This window comes from Tachysurus fulvidraco, chromosome 6, assembly GCF_022655615.1.
Source record: "Tachysurus fulvidraco isolate hzauxx_2018 chromosome 6, HZAU_PFXX_2.0, whole genome shotgun sequence".
In the NCBI taxonomy this organism is placed as follows: domain Eukaryota; kingdom Metazoa; phylum Chordata; class Actinopteri; order Siluriformes; family Bagridae; genus Tachysurus; species Tachysurus fulvidraco.
In genome coordinates, this window is record NC_062523.1 from 167,591 (window position 1) to 182,500 (window position 14,910).

Consider the following 14,910-nt stretch of genomic DNA (forward strand, 5'->3'; position numbering starts at 1 on the left):
ACAGTAAATTACTGCTCCAGAGCGGTGTGTGGCATTCCACAGACTAAAATAACTCAAATAACTCAAAAGAATGGAGAAAAGCCATAGATGAAGAAATCCAGTCTCTAAACGAGAACAAAACGTTTACCCCGACAACACTGCCAATAGGCAAGGAAACAGTGGGGGTAGATGGGTTTACTCTATCAAGACTGATGTAGATGGAAAAGACAAATACAAAGCAGGGTTTGTGGCCAAGGGTTACAATCAGAGAATGAGAATAGACTATGGGGAGACTTTTTCACCCACTGCAGATTTAACGATTGTAAGGAGCAGAAAGCAGCACAGGAAAATTTACTCCTGCATCAAATAAACATGAAAACAGCGAACTTGCACGCTCCCATAGACTATGAGATCTACATCAATCCACCAGAAGGTTACCAAGAGAAAGAGGGTATAGTTTACAAGCTAGAGAATCACTTTACCGTTTGAAACAATTCAATTCAATTCAAGTTTATTTGTATAGCGCTTTTTACAATAGACTTTGTCTCAAAGCAGCTTTACAGAACATAAACATAGAGCAGAAGGTAAACATAATTAATGATAAAGGAAATAACGAATAATAAAAGTAAAAGAATTGACAGAATAAAAAATTCTAGATTATTATTAGATATAAATAGTTCACAATGTGTATGTATTTATTCCCCTATGAGCAAGTCTGAGGTGACTCAGGCAGCAGTGGCAAGGAAAAACTGCCTTAAATTGGTAAAGGAAGAAACCTTGAGAGGAACCGGACTCAAGGGGGAACCCATCCTCATATGGGTGACACTGGGGGTGTGATTGTAATATACAGTCAGTTAAATGTTGTATTGGTGTGAGGTTCAAGGACTTCTGATCTTCTGAGTACCACAGAGTCTAACTGGAGATGTCTCAGGATTCTTAGAGTCGGCCTCGGCTCAGTGGACGTCCAAAGGCTTCGTCCCACAGAGGCCGTTGGGAGCTGGTACAGTGTCTGGATGCCTCGGGATGGGTACAAAGAGAGAAGCAGTGGAAAGGGATTAACATATCTGCTATTCATAAAAATGTGCTGGTCTGATGTACTGGTGCATGATATTATGGGATGTATTATGTGTACGCCTGACTGAAGAGATGAGTTTTTAATCTACATTTAAACTGGGAAAGTGTGTCTGAGCCCCGAACACTATCAGGAAGACTATTCCAAAGTTTGGGAGCTAAATAAGAAAACGCTCTACCACCTTTAGTAGACTTAGATATTCTGGGAACTAGCAGAAGTCCTGAGTTTTGTGATCTCAGAGAGCGTGAAGGATTGTAACGTGTTAGAAGACTAGTTAGATACATGGGAGCTAAACCATTAAGAGCCTTGTACGTAAGTAGCAGCAGTTTGTAATCAGTTCTAAACTTAACAGGTAGCCAGTGTAGAGATGATAACATTGGGGTTAAAGGTCATACTTTCTTGTCCTAGTGAGAACTCTGGCAGCTGCATTTTGGACTAACTGTAACCTATTTATTAAAGATGCAGGACAACCACCTAGTAATGCATTACAATAGTCCAGTCTAGAGGTCATGAAGGCATGAACTAGCTTCTCAGCATCAGATACAGACAGGATGTTTCTCAGCTTGGCAATGTTTCTAAGGTGAAGAAGGCTGTTTTGGTAGTATGGGCGATATGATTTTTAAAAGACAAGTTACTGTCTAATAAACACCGAGGTCTTTCACTGTCGAGCTACTAGTAACAGTACATCCCTCTAAATGGGAGTTAAGTTGTGAGAGTTTCTGTGCACTGGTTTTTGGACCTATGAGTAGTATTTCTGTCTTATCGGAGTTTAACAATAGAAAGTTGCAGCTCATCCAGTCTTTTATCTCTCTAAGGCATTGAGTTAATTTGGACACTGTGGCTATTTCATCTGGTTTTGATGAGATATGTAACTGTGTGTCATCAGCATAACAATGGAAACTAATCCCATGTCTTCTAATAATGTTCCCTAATGGAAGCATGTATATAGAGAAAAGCAGGGGTCCTAGAACTGATCCTTGAGGGACCCCATAATTAACTGGTAATAAACTGAAGGATTCACCATTTAATTTTACAAAATGGTATCGATCAGACAGGTAGGATCTAAACCAGCTTAAAGCCTGACCATGAATACCTGTGTAATATTGTAAGCGATCTAGAAGAATGTTGTGATCTATAGTGTCGAATGCAGCACTAAGGTCAAGTAGAACTAATAGTGACATACAGTCTTGGTCCGAAGCTAAGACCAAGTCGTTTGTAACTTTAACAAGTGCAGTTTCTGTGCTATGATGGGGCCTGAAACCTGACTGAAACTCTTCAAGGATGTTGTTCTCCTGTAAGAAGGAGCTCAGTTGAACAGACACAACCTTTTCTAGTATTTTAGACATAAACAGAAGGTGTGAGATAGGTCTGTAATTTGATAGTTCATTAGGACCTAAGTTAGGTTTTTCGATGAGTGGCCTAATGACTGCCAACTAAAAAGACTTTGGGACGTAACCTAAGGAAACCTGGGCGAAACTGGAATAAGATTTTGCACGATTGTCTTTCTGAGAATTAATTCACACAAAACCCAGCCGACCACTGTGTTTATGCTAAAGAGTCAAAAGCAGAAAAAGTGATCATAATTACATGGGTCGATGATTTAATTATTGCAGCAAGCAATCAAGACAGACTGAAAGAAGTGAAAGAGAAAAGTTTAAAATTAAAGACCTGGGTAAACTGAAACATTTCCTGGGTATTGATTTCAGATCAGATGGGTGTGTAAAAATGACACAAAAAAGGATACTAACAAGATACTACAGTGTTTTGATATGCAAGACTGTAGGATCAGAGAAACACCATGTGAACAAAAGTTAGAGTAAAATGAAAATGCAGTAAAAACGAAGGATGTCAAAATGTACAGAGAAGCTGTGGGAAGTCTTATATACCTGACTGTTTGCACCAGACCAGATTTGAGTTTTGTAGTGAGAAAGTTATCACAGTATTTTTCTGAACCTACAGAAGAACAGTGGGTCACTGTGAAGCATGTGTTTCGTTATCTCAAAGGTACAGCAGATGGTAAGGGTTAAGTTTTAGAAGAAATGACTGTGAGAAATTAGGTATACAAGACTACAGTGATGCTGACTGGGCAGCTGATACCAGTGACCGACGCAGTACTACCGGATACTGTGTGAGTTTAAGCCAAAACATCTCTCTGGTATCATGGAAGACCAGAACGCAGCCAACTGTGGTGCTTTCCACATGTGAAGCAGAATACATGGCACTTGCTTCAACCATACAGTACATGAGTGTTTATACCTAGAGCAGTTACTGGGAGGTATAGATAGAACTACAAGTACACACAAATGAGGACATGAAGACAATCAGGAACAATTGCTCTCGCCAAAAACCCTGTAAACAGACAGAGATGTAAACACATAGACATAAAGTATCACTTTATCAGGTCTATTGTAAATGGGGGAAGGTTAACTTTGATGTATTGTGCTACTGATAACATGATTGCTGATGTAATGAATAAAATAGGTGACGCTCAACGTATGAACTAGTGAAAAACTAGTGACCCAGTCTCACTTAAGGCTCTACACACACAACTACACAGCTTTACAAGTACAGGACAGGAAGAGTTAGATAAACTTGTTACTACAGCTAAATCAACAACATGTTCACTAGACCCCATTCACACTAAACTACTGAAAGAAGTGTTACATAAAGCTGGTGAGCCTCTTCTTAATATCATTAACTCCTCGTTATCTTTAGGTTACATCCCGAAGTCTTTTATGTTGGCAGTTATTAGGCCACTCATCAAAAAACCTAACTTAGACCCTAATGAACTATCAAATTACAGACCTATCTCACACCTTCTGTTTATGTCTAAAATACTAGAAAAGGTTGTGTCTGTTCAACTGAGCTCCTTCTTACAGGAGAGCAACATCCTTGAAGAGTTTAAACACAACTGAACACAACTGCTGAGGCTTTAGTTCACTGACAGATAAACTACTAGAGTGATATTTATATTGTGATGTTTTAGAGTAAATCTTACTATTTCTGCTTTTTACAAACTAAACTATAACCTTATAGAACAGAATAAAAACAATTTATTAATTTATAATAAAGAATGTATATTTATTTGTAATTATTCCAAAGTTAATACATGCTTCATCAGTGAACTATGTTAATATATAATAAAGAATTTAAAAGATGTGTTTTTGATGCGCTTTATTTATAAGAGCGTCTGCCAAATGCTGTAAATGTTTACATTGTTTATCATATAGATTTAATTACAATACTAAGCACATTCATAGAGTTTATTGATTTTCATAACATCAATTTTACTTGGACCAAATCGCTGTCCCAGTTTAATGTTCCAGCTTCGTTTTGGAACAATGGTAGGATCACCGTTTTCAGAGTAGGCGTATCTGAAAAGACAGAAAAAAAATTCAGATGTATATTACAATCATCTGTGTATTATATCTTTGCAAAACAAAGAAGCTCCTCATGGCCTTCAGGTCACGTGCACGTACACCACATCCCCATTCAGGTCACGTGCACGTACACCACATCCCCATTCAGGTCACGTGCACGTACTTCCCATCCACATCACCGAGCTGCAAGTTTAACATGTCTCCAGCTTCAAGTTCCTGGGATCCACATATCTCATGGACCACCAACACCTCCAGCCTGGTCAAGAAAGGTCACCAACACCTTATCTTGATGAGGACACTAAACATCACCTGTCTTCAGCCATCCTGGTGCAATTTTATTGCTGTGTGATTGGGAGCCTTCACAGTCTGGTACAGGAAGTATGCAGTCGCAAGGCACTGCAACGGGTGGTGAAAACTGCTCAGCGCATCACAGGAACACTACTTCCATCCATTGAGAATGTCCAAAGGAAACGCTGTCTGCCTCACAGCATTCTAAAAGACTCCTCTCACCCTGACCATAGACTGTTTGTCTTCCTTCCATCTGGTAGTCACTTCATTAGCCTCCATAACAGTAGACTGAGGAACAGCTTTTTCCCTAAAGCTGTCACCTTACTGAACTGCGTCCCGGTGACAACCCACCTCTGTGCATTATGCCAATATCACATTTATATTTGTGGATTCATATTATAAATACTGTACTCATGGTGTAAATATTGTACATCTTGCACTTGGAGCTTATTGCACTTCTGGTTAGATGCCAAACTGCATTTCGTTACCTTGTACTTGGACATGTGTAATGACAAAGTAACACAACTACTGCATGGTAATGAAAGTTAATGTCAGTTTGTGGGTGTTATTAAACTTGTGTCAAACCTACAGTAGGCTGAACTGCAGTAAAAGCACAGTGTGATTAGTGTAATTCTACACACGTGTACAATTTCGAGGCACTGTTTTCAACATCATTTTGTCATATTGCGTTCTTTAATTATCGCTATTATGTTGAAAATGATGTGCGGCCAACAAATTTAATTCTGTACAAGTGCAGTAAGTTGTACACATGACTGAAAGACACTATTTAAATGACATACTTTCCAAAGTGCATGATGGAGCCATAGTCATAAGGCATGTCTATGTTGTTCATCTTAAACTTCTCAAAGTTCCTTACATGATCTGCAAAACACAAACATATCACTTGAGCCTAGAATATATCACCGCAGAAATCTTCTTAACTGTAAGGATCACTTTATTTATTTATTTATTTATTTATTTATTTATTTAACCTTAAATAGCAATGTGTGCATGGAATATAGACAATTTTACCACATTTTTATTTTGATTATTAAATTTTATAAAATGTGAGAAAAACATGCTTTGGTTCAAAATGAGACTAAGGGTTAGGTCACAACATGCTTCTGTGCATCATTTAGATCTGCGTCATTTTCTTCCATAACTTGACAAAACGCTTCTTACTTCATCTCTTACAGCTATTGGTTTTAGTGGTGAACACTAAAAGATAAAAACCGGGTCCAATTTGGGTTTGATTAAATATCAGGTTGATGATGTGAACCTCCAGCTTCTCTTTTCTATAATGAGATGAAAGATTAACAGATTCTAACAGTGATGAATTGTGTAACGTCCTAAATGAAGTGAACAGTGTTGACTAATGATGTGAGCTAATAACTACGGAAGCTGAATACCTGTGTATATGCAGTGGGGTGTCAGATGACATCACTTCATGTGTGTGTTTAACAATACGGCGCTGTGCGCTTAACACTTCACTAGTTTGTGGAAAAGTTCAACTTCAAGTTCAAAGCATTTTTTTCTTTTACATTTTTTACATATGTTTGCTAAAAATGTGTGGTCTTGCTTTCTGGATAAAACATACAGGTTTACATTATTTACCTATAGAAGAGAAGTTAGGGGCAGGTGGGGAATGTTATACCATAAGCATGTGACACATTTAAATCCCCTACCACGATATATTGTCAGAAAACCCATTTAACCATGAAGTTGCTTTATTTACATATTTATAATGATCTGTCTGTAAAGGCCATCTATAAATTAATTATGTATGAATTAGGTAAACATGCTTTCACTGGTATATCCACTGTGTTGTACACAAGCTGTAGTACTTGCAGATGCTGTATAAATGTACTGAGTACTTTAAGTCGAGGTATCTACTGATGACTGGAGAAACCCACAGCGCTGTTCTCCATCGTTCCTGCCCAATCTTTTTATTTATCTTTAGTGTCAGAAAATAAATCATAAATTTGAATTGCGGATTAGATATTTTTGTAATATCAGTGTAAGGTTTTTAACGCAGCGTTAGAACATTCCCCTTGTGTATTTCTGAGATTCTGATCTGATTACTCAATTAAGTTAAAGCCTTTTTTTTACACAAATTGTTGGTCTGATAATCAGTAAATACAGAAAGCTTCATCATACCAGTGTACGATAATCTGAAAGGAAATCTCAGCTATAAACTGTTTATGGGCCATATTCAGAAAGGAAATTGTCCAACTCAGTTTTCCTCAATTCTAATCTTGAAGCTAAGCACATTTTCTTGTGAGATACAGTTTGAGAGAGGAGCAGTTTTAAATCCTGTGCCACATTCTGACAGTCTGAAGTCATGATGAAATGTGTTTATTTGTTTGGACACAAAGCTTTCATAGTAATCATAGTCCTGGGCCATCAGAGAAAACAATCACATCAATGAAGAGTTACCACTTCACCTGTGTGTGTGTGTGTGTGTGTGTGTGTGTGTGTGTGTGTGTGTGTGTGTGTGTGTGTGTACCTTTCTGAATTTTTGACCACTTGATGGTGATGTATTTATCACGATCAGCACGTGACTGTTCATGTACAAATCCAAGCACATGCATGAGCTGATGAGAAACAACTCCAGAGCTCACACACTCTGGACTTTGTAAGGAAAGAGTCTGTCTGCCGCCGCTGGAGCCCAAATATGACCAACACCTAAAATAAACACACAATCCAACTTCTTCACTCTTCACTTGTGGGTTCATATACAGTTTATTCAAAATGTATTAACAATTACTTTCAGTTTATTTGACTTCTATGCAGATTTTATTTCCTCATGTTTGTTAATTTTGCATTGTATAATAACAATGCATGCATTTAAAAAACAATACATTTTCATACCCAGTTTTAGGCTGAATGTCCAGGAAGTCTCTCTGGTGTGTTCTGGGTACAAAGCGCACACACGTGTTTCTCTCAATCAGATTCATCCCTTGTTTTATAGTTCGGCGATCCACTTCAGCTGAAGGATGGGAATGTAGGAGAGAGTTGTAGTGTGTGTGTGTGTGTGTGTGTGTGTGTGTGTGTGTGTGTGTGTGTTTATGTGAGAAAGATGTAAATATATCTTACTGTACTCAGGTGAGAGTGTGTATGCGATGTAAACATGCCCATCTACAGATTTGGACCATAAACAGCTTTGGGCGAAACAACTTTTCTCAGTTCTGCTGGAGACGGCAATATCTCCCTCTCTGAGTTTCACTCCATCTTTCACATCCACTGCTACATTAAAAGGAAAAAACAACACACTCTTATTTCCCTGATATATTTAATGGAGACGCACCAATCATGACAGAAAAGCTTTTATAAATCTAACCATAAACTACAATAAAATCTCACTATAATCGCTGTAGGACCACTTAATGATATACAGATACATTAATGTGGAATTATTATTATTATTATTATTATTATTATTATTATTATTATTATTATTATTATTATCTTATAAACATTATTAAACAAATAATTAATGTACCTTCATAGTCATTGATGTCCATAATTGTGTCCACCGCAGTTCTTTCGTTCTCTTGTAAGTAACTCATAATAGATTCTAATAAACCAGAACATGACAAAATACAGTGACTTTTTATATTTAACTTCACTTCATAAATCTGTTCAGCATTAAATCCAAACCTACATCTAGTCTATTTTTACTTGCACTATACAAATAAAAATAAACTAAATGTCAGTATTTTAAAAAATGTGATGCTGAAACACAGAAACCTTCAACCTGGGTTTGATGCTTATTGTAAATTGCAGTAAAATTATCATTACAGACCTGATGGTTAATAATGTGGTAAAACTGTGTTTACCTGCGTAACTACTTCTGTATCTCACATTTCTGAACTCAGATCCGATGGAATGCTGTAACGTACAAACCATCGCTCACTCCAGTGAATAACAAAGCGTACAAACAATAAGATAGTAACTAATGTATAAATAAATCCTGTACCTGGAACAGCAGAGTAAAGCAGTGGAAAAGGAGGACGAGGAGCTCAGTTTGTCTCATGCTGACTACAGATCCAAATGTGCAGCTTCACTAAGCTCTGCTTTAATAGGTTTTTACTGCGACCTGATTATTAAGGTCATGATGTCACTAATAACCTGCCATTAGTGTGTCTGTATTTCCAGAACTTTCCGTAAACATACACCTAACACCAAGCACTCCATAAATATCTGGAGAAAATAACAATCTTGCACTTAAGAGTTACGTGTTAAAGTGTAATATTCCATGCGGCTGTAGAATTCTGCTTACTGCTTAAAGATGCTGATTAATGTTCTGTAACAAGAGCTCAGGTTTATATTAATGCACTTGTTCTCAAAGATTATCGCTTCTGTTGTAACAAACTCAATCAACATCATTCAACAGCCCAATTACTTGACTGATACAACTTTGTCTTGTTTTGATTATTCCTTTGTCTTCATTAAGCTGTGTGTTCATACTGTATAGGTTCTCTAACAATCGCTGGGTTCTTCGAGGAACAAATGTATTTATGCTGAGAACAGGTAACATTTATAAGCTAGCTTTTACTTGTAGATGTGATTCTTTCACTGTGGATGATCAGGAAGAGGGTAGAATATTTACACATGCATGTAAATGAATTACTTATATAGAGAAGCTGAAAAAAGTACAAGTTCTGCATTTGACTGTAGGAATTAATAATAAAAGATAACCCAGACATTGTGATGCATTGGGAGGAGAAAGGGATCGATTATAAACTGAGTAAATTTGGACTGTAAGTGTTTCTGAAGTGTTTTGAGCGTATCTGTACATCTACATCTCCTACACTGTGTGTTAATCAGGATAGTAAAGTGTGATCCTTAAACCTTTATAAAATCTCTCACTTTATATATTTCTATCAGCACAATATCATGATTATATGTTCTACAGGAATGTGATCGTATCGCTGTGTGTGATGAGAAGCTTGCTGGAGTTCATTTATAGTGTTTAGTGAAACAGTTTATTCACCTATCGCTGTGCAGTGAGTGTTTTTTTTCACAGAGGTGTTTATTAAAGACTCAGGACTGAGAAACAAACAGTGAATCTGCTGACACTGAGATTTAACAATAATACCTTCTGTCACAAGCTGTTTTAAACTTTTTAACATACCAGACTTCAGAAAGCAGCAAATTCAGATCACAAGCTTGTCTAAGATAAAAAGTAAAATAAATAAATAAACAAACAAATAAATAAATACATTTAGAAACCCTTCACATTCAAATTAAATTTATTTCTATTGCACTTTAAACAATTCCCATTGAAGAGAGAGAAGAGAGGAAAAATAAATACATTAATATATAATAGTAATAATAAGAAAAAATAAATAAATGAATACATACGATTTTAAGATTAAAATTAATTTAAAAATATTAATAATAGTAAACTAGAATAAAATCTATCCCTATCCCTAATGAGCAAGCCAAAGGAGACGGGAAAGGAAAGAACTCCCTGAGATGATATGAGGAAGAAACCTTGAATCCTCATTGGGTGACACTGGACAGGAGATTATGTCAGTGTAAATAATGTAAATGTAAATAATGTTCTTTCTACAACAGTTTATAATGCAGTTATAATTTATTATAGTGCATCTGAGAGCTCCTGAGGAATTAATGGGTCATCACAAACCTAACACTAATTCCTTTCTGTCAAAGACTTCAGATGATCTCTGGACCAGACCTTACAGCTGACTGACACAACATTGGATTAAAAGAAGGCATGACAGTCTCCAGCCGGCTCCATCAACAGCAATTCCATTAGCCACTGGCTGAACATGCAGATCCCTGGCAAGGTGACCACCAGGAGACGAGACTCCAACCTGGGGTAGAACATCAGGATTGATGAAATAAAAATTCATAAAAAGCTAAACTAAACAAATCCCTACAACACAATCTTCAGTCTTATTAATCTGGTGTCTCACATCTGACTGAGCTGAAACATGTAGCTGTGTGTCATCAGTGTAACACTGGAAGCCAATACCATGTTTACGAATAATTGCACCAAGGGATAACACATATAGGGATAAAAGCAATGGGCCTAAAACAGAACCTTGCGGAACACCGAACATTACCTTAGTTTGTTTAAAGTAGTCACCATTTAGATCTACAAACTGATAACAATCTGTCAAATAAGACCTGATCCAGGAGAGAGCTGTCACTTTAACCACAACATGTTCTAGTCTATCAAGTACAATAACATGGTCAATATCAGAAGCTGCACTAAGATCAAGTCACACCAGCAATGAGACACACAACACCGATGAGACACGCAGCACCGATGAGACACGCAACGCCGATGAGACACGCAGCACCGATGAGACACGCAACACCGATGAGACACGCAACGCCGATGAGACACGCAGCACCGATGAGACACGCAGCACCGATGAGACACGCAACACCGATGAGACACGCAGCACCGATGAGACACGCAGCACCGATGAGACACACAACACCGATGAGACACGCAGCACCGATGAGACACGCAGCACCGATGAGACACGCAACACCGATGAGACACGCAGCACCGATGAGACACGCAGCACCGATGAGACACACAACACCGATGAGACACACAACACACAGGCAGCCACTGTGCACTAGCACGTTTCTTCATGCCACATTACCCATGATCCCCTTTGGTGTATCATGCCACATTACCCATGATCCCCTTTGGTGTATCATGCCACATTACCCATGATCCCCTTTGGTGTATAATGCCACAAACAGGTGTTAATTCAGAAGTATAACTCTACACACACAATATATCAGTATCAGAATACTTTATTTAACCCCAGGGGGGAATTGGGTTCAATATACATATACACACACATTATAATTATGTCATCCCCCCCCCCCCCCACACACACACACACCAAAAAGAGCAGAGGGTCACTTTTCTAATTTTGTAGCTCTTTCAAAAATGGTGTAAGGATATTAATATATCGTGTAGGTAAGTGTGTGTGTGTGTGTGTGTTTGTGTGTGGTTTTGTGTGTGTGTTTGTGTGTGGTTTTGTGTGTGTGTGTGTGTGTGTGTGTGTGTGTGTGTGGTTGTGTGTTTGTGTGGTTGCTTTACACAGCCACATTGTCAAGTTGTGGGCGGTCCGTAAACACCACTCGTCTGTGATTGGCTGCTCTCTCCAGCTCTAGCACAGTGATGTTGTTGGTTACTGTGGCACTGATTAATGATGCAGGAACATACAGTGTGTGCTGAGGACCACGTTCTGGCCAGAACCGACCCACATTAACACCATTAATGAACACCTGACCCTGAAACAGACACAAACACATAAATAAATTAGAATAGATTGTTGATTTGTTGGCTGTAGACTTGTGATGACATTATATACTGAATCGAACATAAAAAACACACGTTACTAGCTACATGCATTGGAGTACAAGGCTGCGTCTTACAATGTGTGCAGTGCGGTGAAGGAAGCAAAGCGGCGCTACGGGAGGAAACTAGAGTCACAGATCAAACATGGTGGCTCTAGGGGCCTGTGGCAGGGACTAAGGAACATTACGGACTGTAGAACACCAGCTTCTGGAATGGGGAATGCGGACGCTTCTCTGGCTGACGATTGCATTGTTTACGCTCACATTGAGGCTGCAGCTAACGGCACAAACAGCACGCACGCTGAGAGAGCTGGAGACGTAAACACGTTCACCATCTCGGAGCATGACGTGAGGAGGGCGTTCAGGGCAGCAGGACCAGACGGCATCACAGGTCGGGTTCTGAAAGCCTGCGCTGACCGGCTTGCACCAGTGTTCACTGAGATATTCAACCTCTCACTGGAACTGTCTGTTGTCCCCTCATGCTTCAAACAGTCCACCATTGTTCCTGTCCTGAAGAAACCCCAGCCCACCTGCCTCAACGATTACCGCCCTGTAGCTCGAGAGGTGCTTCGAGAGACTGGTCAGAGACTCCATCACTGCTTCACTACCAGACACACTGGATCCACTACAGTTCGTGTACCACCAGAACCGCTCTACTGAGGACTCCATCGCTCACCTTCTCCACCCCCGATGAGCCACCTGGACTGCAGAAAAGGGAATTATGCAATAATGCTGTTTGTGGACCACAGTTCAGCGTTTAACACCATAATTCCCTCTACGCTCCCCTCTAAGTTGGAGGTCCTGGGACTCCGCCTGCCGCTGTGTCAGTGGACCTCCAACTTCCTGACAGACCAACCACAAGCCGTGCGGGTGGACAAACACACCTCATCCACCCTCACCCTCAGCACTGGAGCTCCCCAGGGTTGTGTTCTGAGCCCCCTGCTGTACTCACTGTACACTTATGACTGTGTGGCCACTTCCAACTTCAACACCCTGGTGAAGGCCCGGCAGCGTCTGTACCACCTGAGACGCTTAAGGGACTACAAACTACCCTCTCAGGTGCTAAAGACTTTCTACACCTGCACCACCGAGAGCGTCCTGACAAGTAGCATCACTTCCTGGTTGGGGAACAGCTCCATGCAGGACAGGCGAGCCCTCCAGAGGGTGGTGCGGTCAGCTGAATGTAGCATCCACACCGAGCCCCCTGACCTGCAGGACATCTACAGCACGTGGTGCAGGACCAGGGCCAGGAAGATTGTAAAGGATCATTCAGGCCATTCGGAGTTTAAACCAGGAAATGACCAGGATCTAGTTCTGGACCTCTTCCTCCATCTACACTGATTTTATGTGCACCTTCTTTTACACTGACACTTTAACTCTGGACTTGTACAGCCACTTTATACTCTATACACACACCATACTGCACATGCACACTTTAAGGATAATCATTAAAAAACATACACATTTATGTATATACATTATTTTTCACATATATTTGTGAGAAGAGAAGAAGAAGAGAAGAAGAAGAGAGAGAGCATATACAGTGGGGCAGTAAGAGGAACCCAACAGGAACAGGGTTAGTATGTTAACAGTCCCATTTAAACACTGCACCATTTACACTCCAAACCTTGTCCTTAACAGACCCAACACTGAGACCCAACACTGAGACCCAACACTGAGAGCCAACACTGAGACCCAACACTGAGACCCAACACTGAGACCCAACACTGAGAGCCAACACTGAGAGCCAACACTGAGAGCCAACACTGAGACCCAACACTGAGACCCAACACTGAGAGCTAGCGTTATTTATAATGTGTAAAGTGATAATCCTGAGCTGCTGCTGCTGCTGAACATGAGAGGATTTACTGCACCTTGGTCCAGCCAGTAAGTTTGATGAAGGTGTCTCTGGAGATTCCGTTGGGTTTTAAAGTGCCAGAATAGAAACATGGTCCAACGTCTCCTTCATTCCCATCTGCCTCCCATCCTGACTGCAGCCAGCCATTTGCAATGACACCATCAATATCCAGAGGGAAAATCAGCCAATCAGAAAGCACGTCATTACCCAGGATCAGATTTCCCAAGATGCCCTGTTTGTGTACACACAGACAGAAGGTAACTAACACACACACACACACATTACCACACCGTACACACTAACACACACACATTACCACACCATAAACACTAACACACCGTACACACTAACACACACACATTACCACACCATACACACTAACACACACACATTACCACACCATACACACTAACACACCGTACACACTAACACACACACATTACCACACCGTACACACTAACACACACACATTACCACACCATACACACTAACACACACACATTACCACACCGTACACACTAACACACACTCATTACCACACTGTACACACTAACACACACACACATTACCACACCATACACACTAACACACACACATTACCATACCATACACACTAACACACACATTACCACACCATACACACTAACACACACATTACCACACCATACACACTAACACACACACACATTACCACACCGTACACACTAACACACACACACATTACCACACCGTACACACTAACACACACACACATTACCACACCGTACACACTAACACACACACATTACCACACCATACACACTAACACACACACATTACCACACCATACACACTAACACACACACATTACCACACCATACACACTAACACACACACATTACCACACCATACACACTAACACACCGTACACACTAACACACACACATTACCACACCATACACACTAACACACACACACATTACCACACCATACAC

The 14,910-nt window shown here is 39.9% G+C and overlaps 2 protein-coding genes across 4 annotated transcripts in view; both read right to left on the bottom strand.

Moving 5' to 3' along the window:
* Positions 1-4,183: 4,183 nt before the first annotated feature.
* Positions 4,184-10,129, bottom strand: LOC113636611 (hatching enzyme 1.2-like). Its single transcript, XM_047815201.1, has 6 exons — positions 8,222-10,129; positions 7,816-7,965; positions 7,591-7,708; positions 7,226-7,404; positions 5,520-5,601; positions 4,184-4,425 (listed from the first exon to the last, which is right to left on the bottom strand). The coding sequence occupies exons 1-6, from the start codon at positions 8,286-8,288 to the stop codon at positions 4,296-4,298; spliced, it is 726 nt and encodes a 241-aa protein (XP_047671157.1). The 5' UTR covers positions 8,289-10,129; the 3' UTR covers positions 4,184-4,295.
* Positions 10,130-11,508: 1,379 nt separating this feature from the next.
* Positions 11,509-14,910, bottom strand: part of glb1l (galactosidase, beta 1-like) — a 12,567-nt gene continuing 9,165 nt past the window's right edge. For all 3 annotated transcript variants that reach the window (XM_047815221.1, XM_047815219.1, XM_047815220.1), the window contains 2 exons: positions 13,953-14,168; positions 11,509-12,012 (listed from right to left, as the gene is read on the bottom strand). In XM_047815221.1, the coding sequence (XP_047671177.1) occupies positions 11,815-12,012; positions 13,953-14,168 (414 nt within the window). In that variant the 3' untranslated portion in view covers positions 11,509-11,814. The remainder of the gene's footprint in view (positions 12,013-13,952; positions 14,169-14,910) is intronic.

Coding starts and splice junctions, on each gene's coding strand:
- LOC113636611 (XM_047815201.1), bottom strand. CDS start 8,288: ATGAGTTACTTACAAGAGAACGAAAGAACTGCGGTGGACACAATTATG. Junction 7,405..7,590: donor GACATTCAGCCTAAAACTGG/GTATGAAAATGT, acceptor TGTTTATTTTAG/GTGTTGGTCATATTTGGGCT. Junction 5,602..7,225: donor GTGGTCAAAAATTCAGAAAG/GTACACACACAC, acceptor TGTGTTTTGCAG/ATCATGTAAGGAACTTTGAG.